This window comes from Rhinatrema bivittatum, chromosome 2 (genome assembly GCF_901001135.1).
Source record: "Rhinatrema bivittatum chromosome 2, aRhiBiv1.1, whole genome shotgun sequence".
NCBI lineage: Eukaryota > Metazoa > Chordata > Amphibia > Gymnophiona > Rhinatrematidae > Rhinatrema > Rhinatrema bivittatum.
The window spans coordinates 421,959,205-421,976,317 of NC_042616.1; the positions used below are offsets into that span (position 1 = coordinate 421,959,205).

At 50.9% G+C, this 17,113-nt stretch overlaps 1 protein-coding gene across 1 annotated transcript in view; it reads left to right on the forward strand.

Moving 5' to 3' along the window:
• Positions 1–17,113, forward strand: part of DDX17 (DEAD-box helicase 17) — a 195,429-nt gene extending 178,316 nt beyond the window's left edge. Inside the window, exon 13 of the mRNA XM_029590213.1 lies at positions 14,181–17,113. Coding sequence (XP_029446073.1) covers positions 14,181–14,767 — 587 coding nt within the window. The 3' untranslated portion in view covers positions 14,768–17,113. The remainder of the gene's footprint in view (positions 1–14,180) is intronic.

Below are 17,113 nucleotides of genomic sequence, written 5' to 3' on the forward strand. Positions count from 1 at the left end.
AAAGACGACGACTGGAGATTCAAGCGATAGTGCCTAGCAAAAGTCTGCAACGATTTCCAGGTGGCCGCCCGGCAAATCTCCTGGGCAGAAACAGACTGGCTCTCCACCCAGGACGCCGCCTGAGAACAAAGAGAATGGGCCCTGATGCTCCAATATACGCCGTCACAATAGCTTCTTTTAGCCAGTGAGCGATCGTTGTCTTCGTGGCCCTGGATCCCTTCTTGGGACCATGCCAAAGTACAAACAGATGATCCGAAAGACGAAACTCATTAGTGACCTCCAGGTAACGGATCAGGATGCGCCTGATATCAAGCTTACGGAGCTCACGTGGCTCATTAGTGGAGAAAGAGGGGAGCTCCACTGTCTGATTCAGATGAAACGCCGAAACCACCTTAGGCAGGAAGGAGGGCACCGTGCATAAGGTGGCCCCAGAATCCGTGAAAAGGAGGTAGGGCTCCCTGCAGGACAGCGCCCGGAGATCTGAAACCCGGCGGGCAGAGTAAATGGCCACGAGGAAAACTGTCTTGTGTGAGCTCCTTGAGGGTAGCGTCATGCAGAGGCTCGAAAGGAGGGCCTCCCAAGATCCGGAGGACTAAGTTGAGGCTCCAGGAAGGACAAGGAGCCTGAACTGGAGGTTTTAGATGCTTCACACCCTTGAGGAATCGGACGATATCTGGGTGAGAGGAAAGCGGAATTCCCTCCTGTCGATGTACCAGGGATCCAAGAGCAGAGACCTGAACTCTCAGGGAGTTGTACGCAAGGCCCTTCTCCAGGCCCGCCTGTAGGAACAAAAGGATCGGAGGGACCGAGGCCATCCGTGGCCAAGCTGAATGGGGAGGTACACCAGAATTCGAAAACCTTCCACACTCGGACATAAGCGAGGGACGTAGAAGTCTTCCGAGCCTTGAGGGGAGTTGAAACTACGGCCTCCGGATATCCCGGCGTCGCAGTCTATGCCTCTCAAAAGCCAGGCCGCAAGACAAAAGCGATCTGCCTGGTCAAAAAATATTGGCCCTTGATGAAGTAGACGCTGAAGATGGCCGAGGCGGAGAGGGCCGTCCACCGCTAGGTTGATCAGATCTGCGAACCATGGACGGTGGGGCTCCGGTGGACTTCGATTCTCTGAAGAACCCTGCCCACGAGGGGCCACAGTGGGAACACGTAGAGGAGAAGGTGACATGGCCATGGGAGCACTAGCGCGTCCACCCCTTCCTCGCCCTGCTCTCTTCTGTGACTGAAGAACCGCGGAGCTTTTGCGTTGTGGGAAGTGGCTATGAGATCCAGGTGAGGGGTCCCTCAACGCTGGATGAGGAACTGCATTGCCACCTCGGAGAGCTCCCTCTCCCCCAGGTCAAGACGTTGGCTTATGAAGTCCACCTGAATGTTGTCTACCCCTGCGATGTGGGAGGCTGCCAGCTGTGAGAGGTGGGCCTCCGCCCAAGCCATCAACTTGTCCATTTCCAAGGAGACATGACGACTTCTCGTGTCTCCCTGGCGATTGATATATGCTACCATGGTCGCGTTGTCTGAGAGAATCCTAACCGCCCGATGATGGACAAGAGGGAGGAAACTTCTCAGCGCCAGGCGAACCGCTCTGGTTTCCAAGTGATTGATTGACCAAATAGCTTGAGACCTCGTCCACTGCCCCTGAACCGAGCTCGTTTGGCAGACTACCCCCCCTCTGGGCCCACCCCCGCCCTTCTCCACGGACTTTATCTTGCTAATGCACAATGCCTACTTAGCTCACATGGATCCTGCCTCTGCCCCACTGCCTGCCAAGTTCTTCAGGATAGAGGAGCCGGGGGATGTTGGGGCTCCTCTCCAGCCTCCAGGGGTCCTACTGTGGGACCTGTACCCTCAGTGTCTGAAGCTCCATCTCAAGGACCCTCCCTGGTACCCGTCCATTCCCAGTCTTCCTAATCAAGATCCGGATACAGACCCTGATCTGGATGACCCCTCTCCGACCACGCCAGTCGAGGGTGATGACCCTCGTGTGTTACGCCTTTTTCAAAGGGATGAGCTGGATCCCCTCATCCCTCGTGTGCTCAACGAACTGGACATTGAGGCCCCAAAAGTCACTTCGGGCCCCAGCACAACGTCAAAGAAAGGAGATCCTGTCCTGGAGGGTCTTCGCCCACCAGCCAAGACTTTTCCTTTTCACCCTATGCTCCTCCGGTTGTCGCGGGAGTGGGATACTCCGAAGACTTCTCTACGGGTCAGCAGAGCGATGGACAAGTTGTACCCGCTTCCTGAGGAATCGTTGGATCTTCTCAAGGTCCCCAAAGTGGATGTGTCTGTGTCGGCGGTCACAAAACGGACAACTATCCCCGTCATTGGGGGTGCTGCACTCCGGGACATGCATGATCGCAAGCTGGAGGTATACTTCAAAAGGGTCTTTGAGGTGTCCACTCTGGGAGTCAGGTCAGCTGTCTATAGCTCCCTTATGCAAAGAGCATTTCTCAGATGGGTGCAGCAGCTTCTCTGTACCCAAGAGCTTTCTCCACAGGAGGCTCAGCAGGTGGAAATTCTGGAGGTAGTCATAGCTTATGGGGCGGATGCCTTCTACGTCTTGCTCCGGGTACTGGCCAGGTCCATGGTCTCTGTAGTCTCTGCCAGGAGTCTGCTTTGGCTCCGAAACTGGTCAGCGGATTCTTCTTCCAAATCACAGCTGGGCTCCTTGCCTTTCAAAGGGAAGTTACTGTTCGGGGATGAACTGGACCAGCTTATCAAGTCCCTGGGTGAGAACAAGGTGCACAAGTTACCCGAGGATCGTCCTCGCAGTTCCCGGATGTTCGCTGCCACCCGCTTCCGGGGACAACGTCGTTTCCACCAGTCTCGGACTCTCCCTCAGAGGACTCCCTCCTCCAGGTCGCAATCCTGGTCTCATTCCTTTCGGGGATGGAGATCGTCCAGGGACAGCCTCTCCCAAGGTGCTCCCGCCAAGTCCGCTCAATGATGTATTGCCGGCCCACTATTCAACACCCAGGATAAGGGGGTTGGCTGTCTCTCTTCTACGAGGAGTGGGCCAAAATCACCTCAGACCAATGGGTACTGGATATTCTAAGGCACGGCTATGCGTTAGAATTTGCTCGACCTCTAAGAGATCGCTTTGTCTTCTCCCCTTGCGGACCAGTGTCCAAACAACACGTGGTTCGCCAGACACTGGATCGTCTCCTGGAATTAGGGGCCATTCTCCCGGTGCCTCTCGGAGAGCAGGGGTCCGGCCATTATTCCATCTACTTTGTGGTCCCCAAGAAGGAAGGTTCCTTTCATCTCATTCTCGATCTCAAGATGGTCAACAGATCCCTCAGGATTCCCCATTTCTGGATGGAGACGTTGCGCTCCGTAATAGCGGCGGTTCACGAGGGGGAGTTCCTCGCTTCCTTGGACTTGACAGAGGCCTACCTGCACATTCCCATCCTCCAGGATCATCAGCGCTATCTCCACTTCAAGATCCTTGGCCTGCATTTCCAGTTCCAAGCTCTCCCATTTGGGCTGGCGACAGCGCCGCGCACGTTCACCAAGGTGATGGTGGTAGTAGCAGCAGCGCTCCGGAAGGAGGGCATCCTGGTCCACCCCTACCTGGATGACTGGCTTATCCGTGCAAAGTCCAAGGATCTCTGCCAATGGGCGATCGACAGAGTCCTCCAGCTCCTCCGTTCCCTCAGATGGGTCATCAATCTGGTGAAGAGCAGTTTGGTTCCTTCCCAGACAATAGATTACCTGGGGCTCATTTCAACACCAGGCTGGGCAAAGTCTTTCTTCGGCAGGACAGGGCGCGAGCCCTCCTCACCCAAGTACGGCACTTCAGTTGACTTTCGCTCCCCATGGCATGGGACTACCTCCAGGTCCTGGAATCTATGGCTTCCACTTTAGATTTAGTTCCGTGGGCTTTCGCACATATGCGTCCTCTACAGCATGCATTACTCTCTCGCTGGAAACCGGTCTCTCGGGATTTTCAAGCACAACTACCACTGCTGGACCCAGCCAGGAACAGCCTGCTCTGGTGGGTTCGTCTAGATCACTTGTTACGGGGAGTGGATTTGGAGATCCTTCAATGGGTGATCGTCACCAGGGCTGAGCAGTACGGATTCTCTCCGACAACGCGACAACTGTGGCGTATGTCAACCGTCAAGGAGGGACAAGGAGCCGTCACGTGTCCCTGGAAACGGACAAGTTTAATGGTCTGGGTGGAGATCCATCTCGCTCGGCTAGCAGCCTCTCACGTAGCGGGAATAGACAACGTTCAGGCAGACTTCCTGAGCCGGCAACGCTTGGATCCCGGAGAGTGGGAACTGTCCGAAGCAGCAGTTCAATAGATTTTCCGTCATTGGGGAACTCCTCATCTCGATCTCATGGCCTCTCGACAGAACGCGAAAGCCCCACTCTTCTTCAGTCGCAGAAGAGAGTACAGCGCGGAAGGAGTGGATACCCTGGTTCTTCCCTGGCCGCGAAACCTCCTTCTCTACGTGTTCCTTCCATGGCCCCTGGTGGGGAAAGTCCTTTGACAGATAGAGGCCCACCAAGGGCCGGTGATTCTCGTGGTGCCAGAGTGGCCACGCAGACCTTGGTTTGCGGACCTAGTCAACATGGCGGTGGACGGTCCTCTGTGGCTAGCTCAGCTTCCGAACCTTCTCCATCAAGGACCAGTATATTTTGACCAGGCAGATCGCTTCTATCTTGCGGCCTGGCTTTTGAACAGCGCAGGCTGAGACGGCGCGGTTACCCCGATGCGGTTGTTTCCACCCTCCTTCAGGCCCGCAAACCCTCTACTTCCATTGCTTATGTGCGAGTCTGGAAGATATTTGAGTCTTGGTGTAACGCCGTGCCGGTCTCTCCGTGGCGTGCTTCGGTGGCCAACATTCTCTCCTCCTTGCAGCAGGGACTCGACAAAGGCTTGGCCTACAGTTCTCTAAGGGTCCAGGTAGCGGCCCTTGGCTCTCTAGTGCGTCATGTGGACGGTGCTCCTCTCTTGTCTCATCCTGACATCGTTCGGTTCTTGCGGGGCGCGAAGCATGTCAAGTCGCCATCCCACTGTTTGTCCCTCCTGGCCAGTCCGCCTTTCGAATCACTGATTGGAGCCTCCCTCAAGGTTCTCACACTCAAGACGGTTTTCCTAGTGGCTATCTGTTCCGCTCGAAGGATCTTGGAGCTTCAAGCACTGTCGTGCAGAGAACCATACCTCCGTTTCTCCGACTCTGGGGTTTCGTTACGCACGGTGCCTGCTTTTCTGCCAAAGGTGGTGTCCGCCTTTCATGTGACTCAAACGGTGGAACTCCCGTCCTTTCCAGAGGCAGATTCCAGGGACCTTCGACATCTTGATATTAAGCGGGCTCTCATTCGATATTTGGAGGTCAATAACGAGTTCCGCTTATCGGATCTTTGTCCTTTGGAGCAGGCCCAACCGAGTGCACAAGGCTTCTAAGGCCACCATTGCGTGTTGGCTCAAGGCCGCGATCTCTGCCGCATACATCGGGGCAGGTCGTGTTCCTCCGCTAGGTGTCAAAGCTCATTTCCTGGCGTGTAGCCAGATGGACTCAGAACGAATGGGTATAGTATCCGCGTGCTAGCAGTTGGAGACGGATCTGACGTCAGCACGGGGTATATATATCCCCACAGGAAGCGTAGCAACGTAGTAATTTCCGTCTCCAAAGCAGTTTGGAGAGCCTGCACGCTCGCTGAGCGTGTTTTCCAAATCTACTTTCTATTTTCTACTTTCTTCTTTCTTTCAACAACAACTTCTGCAACATCGAGCCCCGCACTCCTGCGGTGATACCCTAAGGTCCCTCCCCCAGTAGAGTTTCCCGGGGTGATTTCCATGATCCACCGGAGGTCTAAGTCCTCGGTCCGGTGGCCGAATCGCAGCAGGGACATAGCCCCCGGGCAAGGTTCGGGTGAGGCATACGAGGCGCCTCGGTCCCGGCGTGGACGAGGCAGCGGGTGCATATCCTCAAACACGGCGGTGAAGGTACTTGCCCTCTCCCCCCGCAGCCGGAGACCGCCCGGGTTCCAGCCGGGAAGCGCCGAGGATCAGGTAAGGCGTACATCTCTTATTTCTGGTCTCCGAGGAACAGAGGATCGGCGGCGTGGCACGCCGTGGAGGGTGCCATTTTGTGGGCCTTGTTCAGGTATTGAGCGCCCGTAATAGGCGCGGCTCTATTCCTCCTTGTGCGTATATTGCCTTATTGCTGAGAGCATATTGAATGCCACTGAGCGTGTATTGCTAACCGCATATTGCTGAGAGCCTATTGAATGCCATTGAGCGTGTATTGCTAACCGCTTATTGCTGAGAGCCTATTGAATGCCATTGAGCGTGTATTGCTAACCGCATATTGCTGAGAGCCTATTGAATGCCATTGAGCGTGTATTGCTAACCGCTTATTGCTGAGAGCCTATTGAATGCCATTGAGCGTGTATTGCTAACCGCATATTGCTGAGAGCCTATTGAATGCCATTGAGCGTGTATTGCTAACTGCATATTGCTGAGAGCATATTGCATACAATTGAGCTGTTTTCATGGCCGCCTATTGCTGAGAACATATTGCATATTATTATGGTTAAGCGCCTGTTGTATTAAGCACATATTGCTGCCGCATATTATTATTATTGTGCGCCTGTTGTATTAAGCGCATATTGCTGCCGCATATTATTATTGTTGTACGCCTGTTCTATTAAGCATTCAGCGCATACTTTTCAATGGAACAGAATGCCTCAGCGTCTTCAGCGGCAGCGCCGCCTGCCTCAGGCATTAAAGCCCTTGGCCTCTGCTCTGCATGCCAGCTTAGAGCCACGCACAGTGAAGAACCAGACTCCCTATGTGCCCAATGTGAGGAGGCCGTGGGACCCTCGGGCTAGGACCAGTCTCAGCCACGATTTGCTGACAGTTCCCCAGGGGATACCCTGGATTTAGCGGGCAGTCTCGACCAATCGGGAATCCCGGGGGATCTTGTACCCCGGCGATTAGAGGCTGCTTCAATTTCCTGGGTGGATCTCTTTAAGGGGATTCATGCCTTTGTACAGATGCAAACGGCTTCCCGTCCAGGCCCTGCGGTTCCTGTTGTTTCTGCGGTGGCTGCGACTGCGGCGGCTCCTGCGGATCCTGTTCCTGGACCCTCACGCCCTTATCGTGAGCAGGACCTCCCGCCGCTGGACAGTCCAGATCAATCAGACCAGGAGGTTTCACCGGACGAGTCCGAACTCCCGGACGATGGGGGAACTTCCCCCAGGGATTGAGCCATATAGAACCATGAGGCGGTTCTTCCCTAAGGAGGATCTCTCCGACCTGGTGTCTCAGTGTCTGGCGGAGTTGGATATTACAGGTCCCAGCGCTATGGTACCCTCTGCGCAGAACCCCCTGCTGGAAGGTCTTCGTCCTACAGCCCGCCATTTTCCATTCTTGCAAGCGGCACAACAACTGATAGATTTAGAATGGGCGGCACCAGCGGCTTCCTTCAAAGGGGGCCGGGCCCTGACGGGCATGTACCCATTGGCACCGGCTATCCAGGACCTGCTGGCGTGCCCTCAGGTGGACACCTTGATTAGCGTTGTGGTCAAGCGCACTACCATTCCAGTTGAAGGGGGGACGGCCCTCAAGGAGCCTCATGACCGGCGACTGGACGCCATTCTGAAACAGACCTTTGAGGTGGCAGCTCTATCTTTGCGGATCGCGACCTGCTGCACAGTGGTGACGCGTGCCTGTTTGTCACAGGTTAGGAACAACGCTCCAGCAGCTGACATGGAGTCAGCTCTTTCGTTCCTCACGGATGCTGCATCAGACCTGGTCCGGACAACAGCTAAGGGGATCTCATCCTCCGTAGCTGCCAGGAGGCAGCTCTGGATCCGGAGATGGTCAGCTGATGCGCCTTCAAAGACACGCCTCACCAGATTGCCCTTTAAGGGCTCTTTCCTATTTGGCAGCAACCTTGATAAACTGGCCAGTACATGGGGTGCCTCTCCAGTGCCTAGACTGCCGGAAGATCGGTTCAGAAGGGGCCAGCGCGCCTTTCCAAGGCCCTCCAGGGGCAGGAGTTCACAGCGCTTTGTTCCTTACAGGAGTCTCTACCAGGCACCATGTCCTCAGGCCAGGAATCAGTCCTTTCGGACCAAGCAGCGCAAGAGGGGAGCAGGCCCGGGCTCGGGTCCCGGCCGCACCTCCCAATGAGAATCCGCTGATTCATCTGGGGGACGGAGCCATAGGGGGCAGGTTAACCCTCTTCTACCCCAGATGGGTCGGACAACAGCTAAGGGGATCTCATCCTCCGTAGCTGCCAGGAGGCAGCTCTGGATCCGGAGATGGTCAGCTGATGCGCCTTCAAAGACACGCCTCACCAGATTGCCCTTTAAGGGATCTTTCCTATTTGGCAGCAACCTTGATAAACTGGCCAGTACATGGGGTGCCTCTCCAGTGCCTAGACTGCCGGAAGATCGGTTCAGAAGGGGCCAGCGCGCCTTTCCAAGGCCCTCCAGGGGCAGGAGTTCACAGCGCTTTGTTCCTTACAGGAGTCTCTACCAGGCACCATGTCCTCAGGCCAGGAATCAGTCCTTTGGACCAAGCAGCGCAAGAGGGGAGCAGGCCCGGGCTCGGGTCCCAGCCGCACCTCCCAATGAGAATCCGCCGATTCATCTGGGGGACGGAGCCATAGGGGGCAGGTTAACCCTCTTCTACCCCAGATGGGTCGAGATTACTTCGGACCAGTGGGTCCTCGCCATTATCCGGGAGGGATATTATCTGGACTTTCATCATCTCCCTCCGGACAAGTTTGTGGAATCTTCATGTCCCATACACAAGAAGGCAGCATTGGCAGCTACCCTGGCGAGGCTCCTGTCCTTGAAAACCATCATCCCAGTACCTGCCTGGGAAGTGAATTCTGGACACTATTCCATTTATTTCATGGTACCCAAGAAAGGGGGCACCTTTCGGCCTGTGCTGGACCTCAAGTCAGTCAATCGATACTTACGGGTCTCGAGGTTTCGCATGGGGACTCTGCTCTCCGTCAAGGCCGCAGTACAGCCAGGAGAATTCCTCACGGCATTAGACTTGTCAGAAGCATACCTGCATATCCCGATCCATCCGGATCATCAGTGCTATATACGCTTCAAGGTTCTGGGTCGCCACTTCCAATTCCGGGCTCTGCCCTTCGGATTGGCCACGTCACCACGGACCTTCACCAAGGTGGTGGTCGTGGTAGCAGCGGCCCTCAGGCGGGAAGGAATTCTGGTCCATCCCTACCTAGACGATTGGCTGATCAGGGCGAAATCACGAGAGGAGAGCCATCGGACAACCGACAGGGTGATCGCCCTTCTGGAAAGCTTGGGCTGGGTAATCAACCTCAGCAAGAGTTGCCTACAGCCTTCCCAGTCCCTGGAATACCTGGGAGTACAGTTCGACATGCAGGCAGACACAGTCAGTCTCACTACCAAGAGAAGGTTGAAACTTCAGACGCGTATCCAGTACTTGATGGGAGCCAGTCGGCCCATAGCTTGGGATTATCTGCAGGTTCTTGGTCTCATGGCATCCACCCTGGAAGTGGTACCTTGGGCAAGGGCCCATATGAGACCTCTACAACACTCCCTGCTCTCTCGCTGGAGCCCTCGTCTACGGGACTATTCCACGCACCTACCTCTGCCTGCCAGAGTCCGGACACAGTTACGGTGGTGGCTGCAGTCCAACCACATGAGCAGGGGGTCGAGGATGTCCTCCCCCACGTGGACTCTGCTCACCACAGATGCCAGCCTGAGCGGCTGGGGAGCACACTGCGAAGGACTCACCGCACAAGGGCGGTGGCGCGGAGTAGAGTCAGCGTGGAACATCAACCGTCTAGAGGCTCGGGCAGTCCGATTGGCATGCCTTCGATTTGCTCACAAACTGAAGAACAGAACAGTCAGAGTGATGTCAGACAACGCCACCATGGTGGCATACATCAACCGTCAGGGCTGAACCAGAAGCCGACAAGTATCTCTGGAGATCGCCCCACTGATGGTTTGGGCAGAGGCGAATCTTCAGGACGTCTCCGCCGTCCACATTGCCGGAAGGACAACACCACGGCAGACTTCCTCAGCAGAGAAAGTCTAAATCCGGGAGAGTGGCAGCTGTCACCCACAGCCTTCCAGATGATTGTAGATCACTGGGGGATTCCGGACATGGATTTACTGGCGGACAAGTCCAATGCTCAAGTACCCAGATACTTCAGCCGCAAGCGCGACCCGTTCTCACACGGAATCGATGCCCTGGTCCAGCCATGGCCTCCAGGGACTCTGCTATACGCCTTTCCTCCGTGGCCTCTGCTGGGCGCCATCATCCACAAGATTCAGAAACACCGGGGCCTAGTTCTTCTAGTGGCTCCAGACTGGCCAAGAAGACCCTGGTACGCGGACATGAGAAGACTACTGGCAGGGGAGCCTCTTCCCCTGCCTCCTCTCCGGGACCTTTTACGTCAAGGTCCCATCCTCCATGAGGATCCAGCTCAATTCTCTCTTACGGTCTGGCCATTGAGAGGGCTAGACTGAAGAAAAGAGGTTACTCGGAGCCCGTGATTGATACACTCCTCCGAGCTCGCAAGTTTTCCACATCCCTCACCTATGTAAGGATCTGGAGAGTATTCGAGGCATGGTGCGACACTCATGGCACCAATCCACATTCGACCACAATCCCTGTTGTGTTGGATTTCCTGCAAGATGGACTTCAGAAGGGTCTCTCCCTCAGCTCCATCAAGGTTCAGGTGGTGGCGCTGTCTTGCTATGGCCCCAGGAGGGATGGCAAGCCCATCGCCAAGCACCCAGATGTTTCTCGCTTCCTGTAAGGAGTCAAGCATATTCATCCGCCACTGAAGTGGCCTGTGCCCTTATGGAATCTCAACCTTGTTTTGGATTTCCTCGCAGGATCCAACTTCAGACCCCTTCGGGGCCTGTCTCTCCGTTCTCTAACCTTGAAGATGGTGTTCTTGCTGGCTGTATGTTCAGCACGCCGCATATCAGAGCTACAGTCACTGTCCTGTCGAGATCCGTTTCTCCGAATCACTCCTGAGGCTATCCATCTTCGCACGGTTCCCTCCTTTCTACCGAAAGTGGTTTCACAGTTTCATATTAACCAAACCATATCCTTGCCTACCACGGCGGGTTTGAAGAAATCTGAAGAAGGGCGTTTATTGCGCCATCTCGACATTGGCAGATTACTGCCCAGATATCTGGAAGTGACGCAAGAACTACGAAAGACGGACCATCTGTTCGTCCTGCTCAGCGGGAAGAAGCAAGGTGAAGCGGCCTCGCGGCCCACCATCGCCCGCTGGATTAAAGCAGTTATCAGTGCAGCTTATGTGGAGGCTGGGAAGTCTCCGCCTCTACAAGTCAAGGCTCATTCTACCAGAGCACAAGCGGCATCCTGGGCGGAATCCAGGATGCTGTCGCCTGCAGAAATATGTAAAGCGGCGACATGGTCTTCCGTCCATACCTTCTCCAGATTCTACCGTCTGGATGTCCAGGCCAGGGAGGACTCAGCATTTGCGAGGGCAGTTCTACATGGTCCTCAGGCAGCCTACCGCCCAGGCTGGGAGTAAAGCTTTTGTACATCCCATTCGTTCTGAGTCCATCTGGCTACACGCCAGGAAATGTTGAGATTACTTACCTGATAATCTCCTTTTCCTTAGTGTAGACAGATGGACTCTGCATCCCGCCCAGCTGCCTGTGTACATGGGTTTCACCGATTCAAGGTAAGCCATGTCCTCTGTTTCCATAAGAGCGTACACTCTACCAGGTGTCAACGCCTCCCGGTTGGGAATGCTGGCGGTCTCCAGCTACTATCAATCGGTCAGGGGAATCCTGTTTCACTTTTCACTGAGCGTCAGTACACACATCCATAACAGCTTTTGCAAGGAAGATTACTAAGTTGCTACGCTTCCTGTGGGGGTATATATACCCCGTGCTGACATCAGATCCGTCTCCAACTGCTAGCACGCGGATACTATACCCATTCGTTCTGAGTCCATCTGTCTACACTAAGGAAAAGGAGATTATCAGGTAAGTAATCTCAACATTCGCTTCGTGCTCAAGCCGCCTCCTGGGCAGAAAGCCAGGCCGTTTCTCCTCAGGAAATTTGCAGGGTGGCGACTTGGAAGTTGTTGCACACGTTTGCACATCACTATCGCTTGAATGTACGGCCACCGATGTTTGGTTCTTTCGGTGCACAGGTTATTCGAGCTGGGCTATCCGGGGCCCACCCTCCGTAGGAAGCTTTGGTACATCCCACTGTCTGGACTGATCCGAGTACGTACAGGGAAAAGAAAATTATTCCTTACCTGCTAATTTTCGTTCCTATAGTACCACGGATCAGTCCAGACGCCCTCCCTAAGGATCTGGGAATGGGATTGCTATCAGCTCGACTACTTGGTTTTACCTAATTCTGTTCCTTGCCTATTGGTTCATGTTTGCAAATTTCTGGGCCACCTTGATGCTCAGTTCTAGATTTTACAGTTCACTGTTATTTGTTTCATGATCCATCCCATGGTATTCTTACTGGCTTGGATATTCTTAATACTGAAGGGACGCAGAGGGCGCTCTAACCTATAAGGGGCCGTCCTTACAATTTTGCTCCGACTCCATCTGCTGGAAGGGGTACACAACCCATTGTCTGGACTGATCCGTGGTACTACAGGAATGAAAATTAGCAGGTAAGGAATAATTTTCTTATGTCAGTCCTTATGAAACCCGCCTGCCTCCCCTGTGAATTGGTTCTCCATGTATTAACTATATTATGGACTGAGGGACTCTGCCTAGAGGACAGGGTAATAACTCCAGCTGCATATGCTCAGTAGAGTATGTTAGAAATCTGTAGAATTTTTTAGATTAAATTTCTGGGCCAGGCTCTATCGGATGATGTCACTCGTGTGTGAGGACTGACATCCTGCTATTCTCAGAGAACACCTGTTATAGGTAAGCAACTCAGGCCTTATCACGTCTTCAGTCAAAGTTCATCTCTGAAGCATTGTGGTATATCATCAGCAGGTGGGCAGCGTTTCATTGGGATACCAATACATGGAAACAAAGTTCATGAAAGAACTCTGGCATTCCACATCTCTGGTTGGTAAACCACTAGTGTTTTGAGGACCTTAAATTAGGTCCTAGCTCAGTTCATAAAACCTCCTTTCATACCCCTTGAGTCAGTGGACTTGGAAGTTTCTCACCTGAAGTTTCTTGTGGTTGTCATTTCAGCATGAAGAGTAATTGAACTACTAGCTCTGGTTTCATATTCACCAGATCTGCAATTTTTTCACAATGGGGTGGTTCTGCGGACCTACCCCAAGTTCCTTCCAAAAGGTGGCTGCGTTGCATATTAATCAAGCCATTATGCATCCTACAATCTTTCCAACACCTCATGCACACACAGAACAGACTTTTCATCTTTGGACTGTAAGAGAGCCCTGGCATATTACTTAAAGAGAATTCAGCCTTACAGTCAAACTTCTCAGATGTTTGTGTTCTTTGATACCAATAAATAGAGGGCTGTATTGTGCACTGTTATGCGCTAACTGGCTTGAAGATTTCACACTGTCAAGGCTTTTCAATGAGAGCCATGCTGACTTCAATGGCTCATTACAGGACTATTTCTATTAAAGACACAAGTTACCCCTTGGTCATCTGTGCACATCTTCGTTACACTAGTGTTAACAGCATGTCCTAAAAAGATGGTTTATACAAACAGTTCTGTATACCCTGTTCACACAGTAGTCGACACTCCACCTGGTGAGACTGGGTTGACTTTGAATGCTTCCATAGTGCAATCCTGAGCTTGGGACTTCCCACATGTATTGACTAATTCATGTATGATTGTCAACAGAGAAAGCAAGTTTGCTTACCTGTATTCAGGGTTCTCTGTAGACAGCAGGATGAATTAGCTATTCTTAATACCCGCCTATCTCCCTGGAGAGTTTATTACCTCGCTTAAGCTTTGGAGAATCTCATGAGGCAGCGTGTGCACGCTGGAACTCTCGCATATGCTCAGATAGTCTTTACTCAACTCTGAGATCAGGGTCTGTATTGGCGTCGTCAGATGATGTCGCCCATGCGTAATAGCTACTTTTCTCCTGCTGTCTAAGGAGAGACCTGCTTACAGGTAAGCAGAGTTGTTTTGTCTGGCAGTTATTTCTGAAAGATTGTGTAGCACTTACATATTTTTTTCTTTCTTTTAGGAGGTCGATCACGCTATCGTATTCCCACAGCCAACAACCCAAACATGATGTACCAGGAGGAATGTGATCGAAGGCTTCGGGGCAACAAGGATAGACGAGACCAAGCTGGTGGTGGTTTTCGAGACAGGGACAGAGGCAACGCTGGAGATCGAGGAGGATACAGCAATGGAGCAGACAACCGAGACCAAACAGGTCGCCAGAACTATGGTGCTGGTTATGGGAACCAGAACACTGGATTTGGGGCACAGCAGAACCAATACGGCTACAATCAAAACAGTTATGGAGGAGGGGGTAGCTTTGGTGGGAGTGGCTACGGGACCCAGGATTACAGCTCCGGAACTTACGGGGCCACTGGTGGTAGCAGTGGTGCTTCCGCTGGGAGTGGGAGAAACACTCAAGGCTCTGGCCAGCAGCAGTACGGCGGTGTGGGACGATCCAACCAGCCGCCGCAGCCGCTGATGTCTCAGCAGTTTCCCCAGCCTCCCGCCAGTAATATGATGAATTATATGGGACAAACCACCTACCAATATCCACCTCCACCCCCACCACCACCACCTCCTTCTTCTTCAACTACTCCAAGGAAATGATACCACAAAAGTAGTTATCCATTGAAAGGTTGATTTTTTTGCCTTGGATTTAAATAACTGCTTTTACCATATTTTCTTTTCATTATGATTTCTGTATTTTTTTATGATTTTTTTCTCATGAAAATTTAGCTTTCAGAGTGAAAATGGAAGAATGCTAATATACACACCTGTCACCCAGTAAATGTCCTTGTATGCGCATGTTTAATGTTAAATGCTCCGTTCTGGAAATTACAGAGTTGTCATGTGTTGGTATCTGGCACATGTACAATTCTGATGAGTTCAGTAGCCAGGTTCATTTGTTAGCTGCTGGTGGCGTTTTAGTGAAGGGTGAGTTGGGGTAGAAATGAGTGTCGTTAATTAGTTGGAGCTTGAGTAACCATAGACCACTAATTGAAGTAGATGCCTTTTTTTAAATACTTATTTCCTCCTTTCAGGTATATTGTTACTTTCATTTTACCCTTTTAAAAAAAAAACCAAAAACAATTCTCTTGTATTACTTCTGTTACTTCTGTCCTCAGCAGTCCTGATCTCTTTAATATTGTAGCTCAGTCCTGCACTCTACTTGGAAGAAGAAATTAAAAACCTAATTACACCATTTCTTAAAGATAGCATGATGGTAGGTTGGAGGAGGTGGGACTTTTACATAAGATACTTAACATGCATGGGACAAAATATGGCATGGGTCTGAAAACAATTAACAAGGACTCTTAAAGAATTAAGCTTGCTGTAATAAGTCCGGACTAATTTATATTTTGACTTGGTGATATGAAAAAGGTACAGTGCTAACTATTGAATGTAGAAAGGGGAACTCTAGTAGGAACAATGCTTGATATAATAGAAAAGAGAAATCACAAATTTAAGATAGGGCAATGAGTTTTGAGAATGAAGTGAAGAGATTGTCTTTACATAGTGGTTAAAAAAAGCAGATTCTGCATCTTCTATCTGTTTTGAATATGTTTTCCACAGTAAGCTGCTTTTTCCAGGTAGGTAGTACTGTGCAAGGAGAAGAGAGCACAGGGTAGGGGAAAAATATGGGAAATAAGTTTTAATTTTTAAATATGTTCTTTTTCAAACTAAGGTGGTATTTTTTGACTCCCCCATAGTAAGTATATTCTTTTAAGGTTTATTTAATGATGGAGGGGAGGTTAGGGGGATAAATACTTGATTACCTTCCTCCAGGAAATAATTTGCACAGTGTTGAGGTTGGTGCATATGATGAGAGTAAGAAGGCACCGTAGGCTCCACTCCTTGTCTCTCTGATCTGACTTCTCTTCTACTCCTTTCCTTCTCCATACTGAAAGAGGAAAGATCTTAACTGTAGATTCATTTGGCAGTACAAGCCCTAGATTGCAGTGTAGAGCAGATTCTTAGCATTTTGAGTACGGTATATAAAAGCAAGATTCCAGTTTTGAAAATGGTGGGATGAGAAGAGCATGTCTTGTATGTACGGCATACAGGTAGGTTGTTTTGACAGAAACAGTAGCTTGGAATGGATGCTAATTCTGTCTCAGCTTTCTTGCACCTTTCCCTTTTTTAATTGTAGAGTTGAGTTTTTAGAATCAGTGAATGAATACATTTGGTAGAATTTTGTTTGTATTTTTTACTCTTTTTTTTTTTTTTTTCATTTATACAAGGGCATGAAATAAACTTTTTGTCCCGTTCTTGTGCTGTTAGACAGTATTTAATACTGAGTGGGGATTAGTAAGGAAGTAGGCTCCACTGACCTCCAGTCTAGCTAGGAACATGATTGGGAACATCAGTCTTACAGTTCTATTTTTAGGGGCTGTTGTTTCCCCCTTTATTTCACTTTTGCAGTAGCCCTAGCAGACGTTTAACAATCTGTTTTGTAAATAGAAATTTTATGATGCTTGTTGATAGCTTAACTACAAGCATTAAATGAGTGTTTCAATTTGCTGGGCACTAATTTTTCATGTTGGAGTAATGTTCTGATAGTGACTAATATTGCCCTTGATTCCATATCATCTTTCAAGTAAATTCTGTCACTAATTGTACATAAGTGTTTTTAACAGGAGGTGCTTTAAGGGAGTCAAAAGGACTGGGATTCTCCATAAATGATCAGTTCTTGTCCAGCTCTCTAAATGAGAAAAGTATCAGAGATTTTATATGGATCCGTTTGCTGATATGCATTCCCATCATATTGTAGTATGGCTTTATGTGCCACGTTTGCAAACCAAATACTGGTCTACACATAAGGATGCAGTTTGTTCAATTTTTTGTTTTGCATCTCTTCTCCATTTTGACCAGCTAATTTCCAGTTTGTATGTTGCCTTTTTGATACTATTTTTTTCTTTTTGTAGGTGCAAAATAAAAGTTATCATTGAGTGA